The sequence below is a fragment of the Pectinophora gossypiella genome, chromosome 10 (genome assembly GCF_024362695.1).
Source record: "Pectinophora gossypiella chromosome 10, ilPecGoss1.1, whole genome shotgun sequence".
NCBI classification, from domain to species: Eukaryota; Metazoa; Arthropoda; class Insecta; order Lepidoptera; family Gelechiidae; genus Pectinophora; species Pectinophora gossypiella.
In genome coordinates this window covers 6,831,886-6,847,118 of record NC_065413.1, presented here as the reverse complement: position 1 = coordinate 6,847,118, position 15,233 = coordinate 6,831,886, and the positions used below count along the sequence as shown (strand labels likewise).

The 15,233-nt window shown below is 35.1% G+C and overlaps 1 protein-coding gene across 2 annotated transcripts in view; it reads left to right on the top strand.

Annotated features, from left to right (window-relative positions):
• LOC126370217 (protein toll-like) overlaps nucleotides 1–9,017 on the top strand; it is a 96,574-nt gene extending 87,557 nt beyond the window's left edge. For both annotated transcript variants that reach the window (XM_050015007.1, XM_050015006.1), the window contains exons 2-6: nucleotides 5,564–5,798; nucleotides 6,038–7,079; nucleotides 7,184–7,499; nucleotides 7,580–7,726; nucleotides 7,819–9,017. In XM_050015007.1, coding sequence (XP_049870964.1) covers nucleotides 5,663–5,798; nucleotides 6,038–7,079; nucleotides 7,184–7,499; nucleotides 7,580–7,726; nucleotides 7,819–8,559 — 2,382 coding nt within the window. In that variant the 5' untranslated portion in view covers nucleotides 5,564–5,662 and the 3' untranslated portion in view covers nucleotides 8,560–9,017. The remainder of the gene's footprint in view (nucleotides 1–5,563; nucleotides 5,799–6,037; nucleotides 7,080–7,183; nucleotides 7,500–7,579; nucleotides 7,727–7,818) is intronic.
• The last annotated feature ends 6,216 nt before the right edge of the window (nucleotides 9,018–15,233 follow it).

Below are 15,233 nucleotides of genomic sequence, written 5' to 3'. Positions count from 1 at the left end.
TTGATTAGGCTACAGAAAAAAAAAATTGTTTTAATTATACTGATACTTAGAACAAAATTATCACTTCTTCTGAAGTTATCTGACAAGTGTGCGTGGAAAGAAATTAATATTCAAACAGATGAGAGGTAATTGCCAAAAGTGGAATGAAAAAAATATGGTAGTCTGTTGTATCTAGCTATTTCTCGTAAGTTAGTACTTACTTACTAGCTATTTTAAACAAAAAACCATCTTTTCAAGCAAAATCCGATATCCCAACTGTATTCGTATTCTAAATCCGTATTCGAATGATCTGCTGGAGTTTTTATTAAGCGTCGGTAATGCAGTGGCCATTTGTCTGGCGCGTCGACCGCACATGCCGCCCGGCCACTCGCTGTAATATTAAACATACTGGAGAACGTTCCCTCCCCTCTCAATATTGTGGAATTTCTTATAAAGTATTCAATATTATATAGAGACGGCCGTTAAAGTAACAGCAAGGGTTACGAATAGGTATCGAAGTGATTTGTTTGATATTGTATACTTATATTTAAATAACATAAGCTTACGATTATGTCCCAATTAGTGTAGCTCACTACACTCCTTACTACTCCTTAGAGTACATCCATCGCAAAATGAACTAAGTAAGTATTCATAGAGCTTTCTGTTGGACCGACATAATAGGTGGTGAGCCGTATCGCCGCCTATAATAGTCGAGTCAACTTTGTTACTGAAAACTGCACTAAATATAAATAGTAAATAAATAATTATGTACCTGCGATAAGTGAATAGGCAAAATATGCAGCTTATTTCTTTGTGTACTTCATAATGAGATATTCAGAACCACAAGTTATCACAAGACGATATGCAGCAAATTTTGATAATGAGTCTTAGGATGGATAGTATTATAATGAAGCTTATGGCGACAGATGATAAATCAATAAATAATTTATTGCCAAGAAAGATGGTACAATGCTTTCCTTAAACATAGCTTAATATTAGACACAGATATAAATAGGTAGGTACCATAGCTGACTAAGTATAAAATACTTTTATTACAGCCTACGATTCCTCTCTCCTGGAGATTTGATGATCAACTCTAATTGCTCCTATGAAATCTCAGCAACACAATCGTGTAATTTTTTTAACCGACTTCAATATTTGTAATTTAAAAGCTATTACTCGTTCTGTTCCATATTCCCTTTCAGTGAAGCATACAAGGATGAACTTATGTAGTAAGACATTTTAATAAAAGCGGTCTATGCAGTCATTCCACTCACATATCGACCGCAGATGCAACATCGCCATTGTCTGTAATATTAAACCCGGGAGTGCGGGATAAATCACCCTCATTTTCCTATCGTACCTTTTTTCTTGTAAAGAATTCTTCTTCTATCGTGTGGGTTGTGAGGTGAATTACCAACCTCATCAACCGTGGCGTCAGGGTTACTATTGAGCCGCCAAAGGCCGTGACATGGCTCATGTAACTACTACTTACTTACATCAGTAAGTAGTAACCGGGACCAACGGCTTAACGTGCCTTCCGAAGCACGGATCATCTTACTTTTGAAAATAATTTATTTCTCGTCTAAGACTTAATCTCTTGTCTCTGCATGACCCTTTGCTATAGCACGTCGGTTAAAGTCAATATCAAATATCTACATTATAGTTCTGCCATTGTCTGTGTACTGTCAAAAGTTGTTTTTTGGTGAAAAAAATAACAAAACACGTACATAAACAGACTATATACGTCCCACTGATTGGCACAGGCCTCCCCTCAATCATCTTAAAATCAATCAATCAATCTTTTTTAAATTTTGATTGAAAAATGTAAAGTCTAGGAAAATAATGTTTATTTTCTATGAAGAGAATCAAACATTTTGTCAGGCTTCCATTTTAGTTTTCTACGCGTCTTTTTACCTATAAAGGTCGAAAAATGTCTCGTATTGTGTTTAATTTACTGTAATTTTCATTGTGACTAATTGTTTTTTTAGTTCTATCCACGGCAATAATTAGATTTAGCCCACGGCGTCACTGTGTTAGGTGTGGGGTCTCTTCTCTATGTGAGTTTCGGTCATTAAAGTAGTTTTTTTTTTTTATTTTCGTCGCGTCGGTAATGTTTTCACATGTCTGGTGGTGCATCGACCGCGTATGCATGCGCCAAAACTGTACCTACTTACTGTGCTGCTAGGGTATGTAAGGTATTTTTGAAGGTATTTTTATTCATGTTTTAAAATCAGGCGTCATAATCAGGCGTCATAAAAACTAATTTGAATATTTTTGCTTTTCATGCAGTTATTTTTGTACATTTTTTATTTAAATGTCTCTTAAGAGGCAGAATGACCTTTATACCTTTGCCTTTGCTTAGTTTTTTGTTTTTGGTTTTCCCCGAAGGGTAAGGCAAAGGGAACTATGCCCATACAGCCATGTCTTACGTATTCTTTTTTCTTGATGATTAATGAAATGATGAAAGGTGATGATGATGAAACCTAAGCCCCACCCTCGGAGTAGACTCCTACTCCGAACCCCGAACGAATTAACGCAAAAGTCCGCATAAACTTTTAATTGAAGCGGCTTCCTGGCACGAAGCGAAAATAGGCAGATAAGTACACTTTGTTTATTGAATACTCCAATATAACAACACTCGCGAATGTCTTCCGACTAACTTAATGCGATCATTAACCACAAAACACCACTTCGTATTAATTATTTAGATTATTCAATGAAGAAAGCAACTGTCCCGTTCCCGTTTCCCGCCAAAAAGCCGCCTTTGCTTAGTTTGTATTAAATTTTAATATTGACATTTTGTTAAGGTGTGGGTAAATTGTGGGTGTCCCTAAGAGTACTCAGGCGCCATAAGATAGATATAAATATCAATTTGTTAGTTTTTCATTTCTTTAATTAATTTTGTACAGATTATGCTTCTAATAAACATGGTGGGGGTTAGTGATCTTCATTATTATTGAAGTTATTTCATTAAGCTTGTTAACCGCATATTCGTAGGACACCTTACCGTAGTGATGACTACAGATTATATTAAAAAATATTTGTTATAAACGGCATATGGAACGACAATTTGGGTAAACAGACTACCCTTAGAGATCACATGAAGGTCAAATAAATACACGATTACTGCTAAAATGAACGCCATGCGCCTGATTTGAGCCGTATAAATAGATAATTAAAGCTAATTAGGACGAAATCTCGAAATGGTTTTAGAATAAGCATAACTTTTTTTTCTCTTACATAGGTACCGATTTGCAAACAATAGTTTCTTAAAAATTAATGAATGGTCAATGGATCTGGTTAAATACTAGTGCTGGTTAATTTTACATATTTATAGGTAGATATTAAGTTTTCTGTTACTGTAGTCAACATTTTCAGTTTTTTTTTATTTGATTTGTAGATAATCACTATCGAAGCAGATGTACTAATAAATTATGTAACAATAACCGATTCCATTTACCTTTTATATCCATCGCATTATTTGCAAATACTGGTAGTACAATGCAAAAACAAAAAAAAAAACACATTTGAACATTTTATAGAAAATCTTCTATACTCGTACGCGATTTGAGTTATTCTGTGTTAGGAATCTTTACAAGGCTAGTTTTTATTAAACGTCGGCGGTGTAAGGATCATTTATCTTTCTAGTCGAACGCAGGCTGTGCAAAGCGCATTGAACGACCGTCTAGAATACCAATTACTTCCACACGAATATCCGGGCTGGTATATATTGGAACGTAGAGAGCTGTTCCTATTACAATTACTAGTGTGGTAACTGTAAAACGTGTTATAAGAATATTGCTGGCATAAAAATAAAATTAGAATACGTAATTATTATATTTTTAATGTACCCAGCCTACTTTATTTGCCGATAATAATAAAACATTTTTCATTTTCATTTTTTTCAACTGTGCGATACTATTAATAGTTCATTTCGTCCTTAATAAACACAATATATTATATTTTATGTTATAGTAAATAACCATATTCATAATTAGGTACAAAACACTAAATTTGCTGTTAATTATTCGATATTTGAACTCCGTCTAAAATATGAATGTTCCGAATAACCAATTATCCGACTACACAAATATCTACTATCGTCCACAGAGCCATATTAAATAATCAGATAATGTTGAAATGACAATGGGCTGCTACGAGGCTATTCAGCGTTAAATATTTCCCGAACAAATCATAATACTTTTATTATATTTACCTTTTATTACAGAATTTATATAGTACTAGCTTTTATCTACTGTATTTGTACAATATAATTATTATTTAGCTGTTGCATTTTGTCGTAATTGGCAAATACTATTATTAGGTATGTCTATGGAAACCTGTTATTAGCTCTTCTGTATCTTATATTCTTACTTCTACAATGTTTAATGCAGCTGTCGGTTTTCTGAAATAAATAAATTCTCGAACTCCCATCCAATGACGATCTTAAACTTTTTCATTGTAATTTCAATTTCAATAAGTATCGTGATCAGCTTTATGATTTTTTTTAATGTGTTATTTATTTTTTAATGACATAAGTATGAGTTGATCCATTAGTATTTATTCTGATTATGAAATGAAAATGCAAACTTGTTTACTTTATAGAGCTTCTAGCCAACTCACGTTGGGTTTGAAGAGGAAAAACTTGTAAGGTTACGTATCGTACGTAACGGAAATAATGAAAGTCGAGGCAAGTTCACGGAATTAAGTATTCGAATTTTAACCCTTTCACGGACAGTGATCATGGGTCATTGAAGGTTTATAATAGGTAATTATGACACCTTGGAATCGGAACGTCATTAGACGTTCTGTCCTTGAAAGTGTTAATATAAAATCTATATTTGGTATGAAGCATGAAGCTACCTTTAGCATGAAGACTGGTAAACAGTTTCAGTTAATATTTGACAAATCTGAATTAGTTATATTTAAAATGATTTTATTGGCTAAACTAATGTTTAACGTACTTTAACGAACGTGGAAAAAGGCAGCTTTTAAAATATTTTATAATAATTGAAACAAAACATCGCGGGCGGTGATGCGTCGCTACGTGATCACTGGCTATCGTACAGACATTACATTATATTGCCGATACAATTTGCCTGCCGCTGTTTTTTCTGCTGCTTGTAAGCTACGAGAATGAAAAGCGGAATTGAGGGAAATCGACTGTGCATCTGATTGCACGGTTCATTGCTCATTTCAATAAATGCCAATATAATTCCCCTTAATATTATGTATCACTTCATGAGGATCGACTGAAACGAAGTGCCGAGATACAGCGCAAAATTAATTAATTTAAACAATAATATTATGTTTCAGTAACGACCAATGTTAATTAATTTCTACCGAATAATAGGTACCTGGCTCCCAACAAAGAATTTCAGGAATATTATTAAATGTGACAATTATATTCAGCTTACTTAATAATACTAGTAGGTACCTATTGTTTTTCTCGATTTCGCCAGACGCGACAAATAAAACTTTTCGATGTAATTAAATCACATAACAGAACTGCTTATTTCGCAAATGTTTACTTCAACTTACCGATAAACTGACGTTATATAATTTTTTTATTTGTCCTTAGATTGAGCGAAGATGAGGCTGACTAAACAGAGGAGCAATCTACATCTAACGTTCGAGCTGATGACTTCAGTCAAGTAATCCTTGAAGCATTGGAGCAGAAATGGGGTGTAAGCTAGCATGCGTGGTGGCGGCGCTGGCTCTGCAAGTAATTGCAGAAGCTCGGCTGATGTGTCCGAGTGACCCTAACTGCGTTTGCGGCGGCACACTGGCCGTGGAACTCAATTGCAACATCGACGGTAAGTGCACTTTGACACTCACGTTCGAATGTCACTCGTTTTACTACGAACTAAAATTGGAAATGGTCACAAAGCCTCTGATCGTACTTTTAACACCTGGTGAAAGCGGCAATTTACGTTCGACGTTTTATTGTTGCATACTGAAATTTCAAACAATTGTCTGTGAGTGTACATTTTTGACACCATACTGTGTATCCTATTTTCACAGGCAAAATTCTAAAATTTTGATCTTGTTTCAGGACGCACGGTAGAAATAAATTTACTACCAAACACATACATAAATATTAAGTGCATAAATGCAACTAGTCTTGACTACAGCAAATTACCAATATGTGCCAATCACATGAATACTTTCAAGTCAGTCAGTTTCAAAGACTGTCCATTGCCATCAACCTCTTTCAAAGAAGTCTTGTCGAATATCGGAGTCTCAAAGACAATGGCACTGATATTCCAAAACGCGAAAAATCTATCTGGATATTTTGACAGGAAACATTTTGCGGGACTGGAAAATTTAACAAAATTACTACTATCAGTGAACGGTATGACGCATTTACCAGACAATCTTTTTATGGACATAAATAAGCTCACATGGCTGAATATACGGTCGAATAGCATTAATCTATCAGAAGAATTATTCAAGCCGCTGGAAAGGCTAGAAACTTTAGAAATAAGTCACAATCATTTGACCAATATATCTTCAAACTTATTTTCTCATTTATCGTTTCTGAGAAAACTCTCGTTATGGCAAAGCAACGTTACATGGTTTTCCAAAGACTTTTTTACTGGAGTTGACGTACTGGAAGAATTAGACCTGAGTTCCAATGGACTCAACGAGCTGCCTTCTTCAATATTCAAGCCTCTGAAAAAGTTGAAAAAGCTTACTTTGTTTTCTAATAAATTTTCATCGCTTCCACAAAATTTGTTTAAAAGCAATGATGAGTTGGAAACTGTCGTTATTTTGAACAATGACGTTGAGTTGAGGGAACTTCCTAAGAATTTGTTTGGCAGTTTGTCGAACTTAAAACAAATATACATACAGAGATGTGGCTTGGAGAAAATACCTTACGATGTGTTTGCAAATTCAGCCCAGATCACGAACATATCACTAGCGTACAATGAGATCAGGAGCCTCCCGGAGTCGACCTTCAACGACCAAATCAATTTATTAGAGCTTGATCTGAGCCATAACAACCTTAAAAGCTTGGAACCGAAACTGTTTTCGTCGTTAGTTCGATTAGAGAAGCTTGACCTGTGCTACAACTATTTGGTGAAAATATCCGGGTAAGAATTAATTCTTACTTAAGTACTAAAGATATTTTTTATATTAGGTTGAAAATTATATTAACTGAGGTTCTGTTGTTCATACATTGTTCCACTTGTTACAGGACTACATTTTCACCGCTTCTGAGCTTATTAGATCTAAACATGGAACACAACAAATTGAAAACCGTCTCCTCGTATTTGTTTAGTAACAATAGACAAAGAATGTATGTGTCTCTAGCGTACAATCAACTGAGCTTCGAGAACAAAGTAGTTCAGAATAATTCTTGGATAGTGACTAGAGTTTCTCCATTTGCTCATACATACAATTTGAGGTTATTGAATTTGAGCCACAATAAATTTACACATACATTTGAAGATTGGTGGATCAATGGCCATGATATTTTGGATATAAGCTACAATTCTATATCTTATTTATGGGTAAGTTATATCAATAAAGGACTTAACAACTCCAAAGATAGCAATGTTGAAGTTTTGAAATAAATATCCCTTTGTTACAGGATAACGAAAATTCTACAGATAAATTCGAATACAAACGTATATTCAAGAAGCCTTTGAAAGAGATATGGATTTCGCACAATACCTTTCAGTGCAGATGCATGAATAATGAGTTTATTGATTTTCTTCAAGATAAAATGAAGACAAAGGTAATATGAGCTTTTGTTCTTATGATTCAGTTTATAACAATCTTTCACCAGTGGAATGAACTATTGTCTGACCATGTTAATATCGTTTCCAGGTTAATGATTTGGCAGATTTGGACTGTCCATTCTGGGCTAACGGAACATGCAACGTTAGAATTATCATGATGGTTGTAATTGTATTGGTATTTGCTATCTTCCTTACCATACTTGTCATACTTTATATTGACCTTCGAAAATATCTGTACTCTACGTTAAAGAAAACATTTTACAACTTGGCGAACCAAAATTCAAATAATAATAACAAGCGAGGAATTGTCGTCCAATATTCGGATAAAGATGAGGAATTCGTCTTTAAAGAGGTATTACCCGGCATGAGACATCACCTGGATCTACAAATACACACAAACCCTGTCAATAGCTCCGATGGTAAACAGAACTTTGCGACCCCTGTCAGAGCGATGTGCACAACGCTTGTCATATTCTCCCCCAACTACTTAACGTCGAACTACAGTCACGTGAATATAAAGAAGATTCGAGGTGAAATGTTGAAGGCGAAAAACACAATTTACCTATTCGTCGACATTGGTCCGGAAAACTCAATATACGCTTTCTTAAAGGAACAGCGCGATCCAAAGACGACGGTGTTGTGGTGTGGACAAGATTTCTGGAACACATTCTTAGCGACTCTCGCACACGGAAATCATAAGGAGAGAATCTTTCGAGTGAACAAGATTGTTAAAATTACTAAGATGAAACTGGCCACGAGCAAGGTTTCTCGACCACCGGAATCTGCTAACATTTACGCTTTAGATGGATTACCGCACATGCAAGTTTAGTTGCTATCTCGTATGTAATTTAGTGAGGTAAAGACTGACTTCTCTACAATCACAACAATCTCACTCATCCCAGTTTCAGAACCATAGTCATCAGTGATTTCTTCGTGTATAATAGATAGGTAGGATTTCACTGTTATTGTTAAGTCATCAAGGAAATACTTGTGTAGGTAAAGAATTTTTACAAAAGTATTTTATCACGTGTAAAGATGATTAATTAAGTGAATGTTTGGATTACTATGGTGAATAAAATAATCGTTGTTTTGTGGGTAATTCATTAATGTTTTACTACATACTCTTTTGTGTACTTCAAAGAAGTCCGTATTCTAATATTATCTTTTAAAGTTAATGTGAACATTCGATCTGTCTCAGTTATTAAATGTACATACCGTATAGGATCTAAAAAGAAAATTGTTTCGAGGAAACTGCTATTGTTAAGAGTTGTAAACTACAGCTTGTAATAAAATGTATAACTTTACCAACTTTTAGTTGTTTTACTTGGTGCAAAAAATCAAACAAGTTACAAGTACACAAGAAAAGGTAAGCACAATAAAACATGGCTTTGCAATATAAAAATGAATATACGGGGGAGAAATGTGGGAAATGACAGATGAAAGTGACAGTTACTTAAAGGGTCGTTTTATGCCAACCCTTGGGTTGATATCCACTCAAACGTATAGATAGCGTGAGATGTCACAGCCGATACATCAGACAGGGAGGTACAATCAATCATTCGTGAAACACGTCTATTTAAAACATAATAATTCTCCGTGTTTCAATAAACCCAGGCTTATGATAAGTATTTTTTTATAGATTTGTCAAACATCCATATCAAATTTTCATATCACTTCGGTTCGGACTCTTTCCTTGTAAAACAACCAATTTTGTCTTCGGAAAAATAAACACCTCGAATACTTACTATACCAGAAAATCTACAGAAGCTTATGAAAATCAGCAATGTTTTGTATTTGAAATGCATACAAATAAGACCATCCAGATTAAATCCGAGAAGGAAAAAGAGCGCATAAATAAAAACCTACCAGAAATCCAGAATGGAGATATAATTAACTAGTTTATCTGCCACCCGCCATCGAAAGGAAATCCATTTCGAAATATTTTTATTTTCGTTTTGTTATTTGGTCAGTCATTTCTGAAAAGAAAGAAAACATTTACGTTTAGAAATGCAATGAGGATCTTTGTTGATTTAATTTTGAACTCAATTACTTAGACTTTACAATTATATATCCTCTAGCCTTGGCTGGCTTAAGAGTTTATCACACTGAACGTGTCGAATATTCAGTTGGAATGATTATTTTTTGACCATTGAACTGCTCATTCTGACGTTTTTTTTTATAAGTGTATATTTTATATTATATTTTGTCAAGTTCGCTCCACTCGCAGTGAAGTAGCGTACTTACACTCGAAAGTACACTCCATACCGCTACGGATAATTAAGAGGAGGTCAGTAGCCGCTAACATTTTTTATCTTTCGTTATGCCATTAAGTACCTATCCTTGAAGCCATTAAATTTAATATAATAAAATCCTTATAAAATTCGTTCGTTATTTCGTTCTACAATAAAGTAAAATAAGTTTCCTTGGAATTATGCCTATCTTATTCCTGTAATTCTTTATATTTGAGGTATTTTGTACGGTATTGTATTGTTGTTGCCAAATTGCGGTGCTGCCGTTCCCTGTGTTGGAGCCTTTATCGCCAGGGTAGGGGGGCAGCGGGGAAGTCTGGTACCGTGGCATTATTTATAACCTACCACCCTGTATCTGCAGTCCGCCTGTGGCCACACATAGCGCCATAAATTAATTAAGCCCACTGCATCTTTTAATGCGATTAACTGAATGTAGTGTGATAGCGAAGTTTGTGGATTTACGCGAGCGTAATTCAATAGCGTTATTACTCTCATTAATATAGTACCCTGATTTATGTACAGCACTTAAACGTTGTACGAGTACGGGGATGGGAACGAGTATATAGGTAAATTTTATTCGTGACTAATGGGAAAATTTGCGTTTCAGTATAAAATAAAATTCTAAACATGATTTTGTATATCGAATTGATCCCAATGAATTTCTGACTATGTAGGCAGATCGTTTTGTGAAGAAATCAAAAGCTTACTTGGAATTGCGCAGTGCAGTGTTGCGTAAACTAAACTGCAGAGGATGCAGTATATAATATTACAAAACACAACGACACGTTATTTTTATTTACAAACCTTATCTTTTATGCCTCGCTAGTGGTAGAAACAACATAGATGCTTAAGTATTATCTGTGATGTGTTACGGAAAGTTATATTTGGATACCTACTACCTACGACATGATAACTTGGTCCAAGTTATTATTAGAGGGCAAACGGTGAATAGGAATGCCAAGATAAAGTTATTTGGATCAGACTAAAGACAATGCCCGTGGGCTAATAGCCGGGACCAACGGCTTAACGTGCCTTCCGAAGCACGGAATCATCTTACTTTTTCGGAAAATCAGGTGATTCAAGCCTGAAAAGTCTTTACCAAATAAAGGACAGTCTCACAAAGTGATTTCGACAATGTCCCCATCGAGAATCGAACCCGGACCTCCAGATCGTGAGCCTAATGATCTAACCACAAGACCACGGAGGCTGATAATGCTTACGAGATCAAAGTTTGCGAGGTGTTTTAATTTTTTTGATGAGAAGTGTATATTTGTCACTAAAAATATACGTATGTTTTAGATTTTTGCTTAGGTACTACAATATAACAGGTACTTAGTTACAAAGTCAAAAATGTTGAGGCTTTACTTTTAATCTAATCCATTATACTAAGTAAAGGTTGTCTTGTCATGGCCTTGTAGCACTCTTTGCGTCCTCTTTGTAGTCAAGTCACTCAACGCTTGGTATAAAAAGCTGAACATACCCTTGTCGGGACGTACCTACTTGACTAAAACCTACCTTCATTATCTTGAAAATTGAATTGGCTCTTATGTTTTGTCGTGTCTGTATCAAAAACTAGATGTCATTCTTTTTAAAATTAATATTTCAAATTTTAAATAACAATTATAGGTATAAAAGTAAGTACCACCTCACTAAGGGCTTCGATTAAAAAATATGAGTTACACTTTTTTGACGTGACTTATTGTAGATTTGCCGCAGATGGCATTAACTACTTGGCCGGACAAAAGTGAGTTACACTGTTAACAGCACATCAATAGTGACTCTTTAAACTTTTCATATCGTATTTGACTATCACGCGAAAGCATAACACTGACAATAGATATATTTGACAATAACTTGTAAACTAGTCGTAACTAAACTTAAATACTTATTTATAAAATTAGCTATCACTGACAAGGAAAAATACATACTCTTTCCACTGATTTTTTTACTCCAAAAATTCAAAATGGATAACTTGTGTACTAACAATACAGTTTCATTATTGTAATAATAACCTATTTAATAAGCTATGTAATAACGCAGACAATAATTGCATACAGGATTTTACTGCAGTAGGAACTAATAATGCTTATCGGAAACCGTATCTAATTAGAGAACATCACAATATAGTGCAATTAGTTAAAGTTAGGATCACTATATCGAATTCTGTGCTCCGCTCTGCTTTGGCGGTACATAACGCGGCTTGATAAAGATCAAAGCATTTAATGGTAATGAACATTATGCGTATGTCAAGATATATAGATAGATTGATAATGGTGAAAGTAGGTAAAGAGAAAAAACCAAATTGTAAAAATAAATTAGTTCTTCTGTGTGTTTTAATAGACATAGGAAGACTTTAAAACTCAGGTCTTAAATATGATGATCTTCTCATGCTGTCAATCTTCGCTTCTTCTTGTATCGTGTGGGCTGTGAGGTAAATTACCAACCTTATCAACCCTGGTGTCAGGGTTATTATTGAGCCGCCAAAGGCCCCTGACATGGCTCACGTAACGACTACTTACTTACATCAGTAAGTAGTAACCGGGATTATCTTACTTTTTGGACAATCACCTGATCACCTGATCAGCCTGTAATGTCCTAACCAAACTAGGGATCACAAAGTGATTTTTGTGATATGTCCCCAACGGGATTCGAACCCGGGATCTCCGGATCGTGAGCCCAACGCTCAACCACAGGACTACGGAGGCCGAAGATCTTCGCTGAGCCTTAGTCAAGTATATTAGGACGAGATGTTATAGGGTATTTACTACTAAACGCGGCTCGAAGTCATAGAATAGAGATTATTGAATACGTATATAATGGTAACTCTCTATTCCGCATCAATTAGTATCCGACGTTACTCCCTCTGGGTCTGCTAAGAGTAAATCTTGTCTCACTTGCATTACGCGTAAGGGTGGGACGCACTATGAATGACATTAATTTTTGTATGGAGTTTCCGGAGTGAGTGTAAACGATAAAGACTTGTTTCTAGAGAGAACTATACCTACGCATCGTTTTATTCCGGCGCTAATGTAGAGCTTATTTTTTCTAGAAAACTCTCTTTTATAAAAAAAAAACAGACTCTAATTTAATATATAAACTTACCGGAACAGGTTCATTTGTGCAGTTGCATTACTGCAAGGGAATGAGAAGTAGAATATTCGCGGCACGCAGATCTGTCGTCTCTTACCCCGGAACTACGGTAATGAAATCGTATACATTTATTTGCTCAAATATGTATATTAGGACGTACAGTTTTGTTATTTACTTACCCTTGCACTGTGTTGTGGATACTTTTTGCATTTTTAAAAAAATATACAGTCATCATATTATTTGAAAAAAAAAAAAAAAAAAAAACTTTAAAATTATCGATCATTGTAATCTAAAATAAAGCAATTTAATAAAGCAAAAAAATATTTTTTTTTTTTTTTTTAAAGAAATTATGTAAATTTAAAAACCGTTAAAAGCTCAGATACCAAATGACTATAGACTACCAATGGAAAAATAATGACCTCCGTGATCCAATGTACAATCTCCGAGGTCTTGGGTTTGAATCCCGATAACGAAAAAAACACTGTCTGATCCCTATTTTGGTTAGGACATTGCTGGCTGATCACCCGATTGTTCGAAAGCAGTCGGTCCCGGCTTAAAAAAGAAAGTTTTAAAAGAAAGTATGTAGTCGAAACATCAGCCGGCAAAAACCCCAGTTGGAGGTTCAATGCTGATCCTGTGATCTCACAATCCGAATGAAAAAAGATATTTTATTTTATTTTATTTTTTAATTCTAGGAGAACCAACAGTTATCAAAAACAAGTTAAAGACTGGAATAACAACATCAGAACCAATTAAAGGTTCTCACAAATAGAATTAGAATAATTAGTTACAAAAAAAAAAAGCGTTGAGTCTTGACAGTAAGCAACGTTGTAGAAGATTGAGTCCCGCACGCACAATAGAAGTTAAATGATGAAAACAACAAATAGTTAGATGTATACAATAACAAAACTATTATATACAATTTTTAATTGTTTTTGTTACAAAGGTACTTTGTGAGTTGACGCCTTACTGACTCGCAACTATCGTTGAATAGGTCTATGTCCAGTTTGCTAGATAAAGAATAAAAAGTTTTAACTGCACGAAGAACTGTTTTTATATTATGTACTTTTCTTGTAATGTAACAGTAATTTAAGTATGGTAATGTATGTAGATATGCAGTCTAACAGACTATACGACTGGCGCCGAAATTGCTTCTGTAGCGAAATCTGCTTGGAACCCGCAGCGCGTCACGCCGCGAGGCATGCAGTGGGTCGCGCAATATGGCGGCGAGTAAGAGGGGCTGACAATTACGTGTATAAATCTAATTTGAATTGATAATTGAACCTAGCATCTGTCACTCTACTGTTTATAGTAACAAACTAGAATATTAGGACGCAAAGCCTAAAACTACGATCACTGTAGTCCTGTGGTACACTGGGTTGCTTCTCAATCGGGGAGTGCCGGTTCGGAATCAGGTACTAGACTTGCACTAATGAGTTATTATTATATCTGGATATTTTTTTTTATTATTATTATTAAACCAAAAAACAACAATTTATTTATGTGCAGTTTTCATTAAGACAATTCACCGCCTCAACCTTTATAGACGGCAATACGTCTCACCACCTATAACGTTGGTTTAACAGAAAGCTGTGGTCGCGATCCTCAGCAGTGAGGGAACGACGAAGAAGAAGAAGAACAGAAAGCTGTTATAAAATTTTTGATGTCAGTAGAAGAAGCGAAAGTGGTGTGTTAGGGTCATAGAAGGTTCAATTCTGTGGTATCTGCCTACCTTCACAGAAGAAATATTTATTTTATAACGAAAATTACTTAAAGATTTTCTAGACGTGTTTACTGAAACGTAAAATGGTTGCTTATCTCTGTTTGAGCATCGTAGCTGTCTTGCTTTTTGGAATCGCTCCAAACAAGTACAGAATCTAAACCTGCAATGTATTGTCCGATAGCCCACGATTTGATACTTGGTCGGATAGTAAAAATTCCATGGAAATAAAACACACTGCCAGTAAAAGCACCTGTGTCTGATATTTTTCTACGCTTTAGTTTGAGGCTACTATACACGTTGCAATGTGTTTGTTGCATTCGCACCGAAGGTAACCTACAAAGACACTATTTGACACTATAGAATCGACAACAACCGTTTGACCACTGTTTTAGGAACATATTTCTAGTAAACCATTGATATTTAAGTGAAAGTTGATGTAGG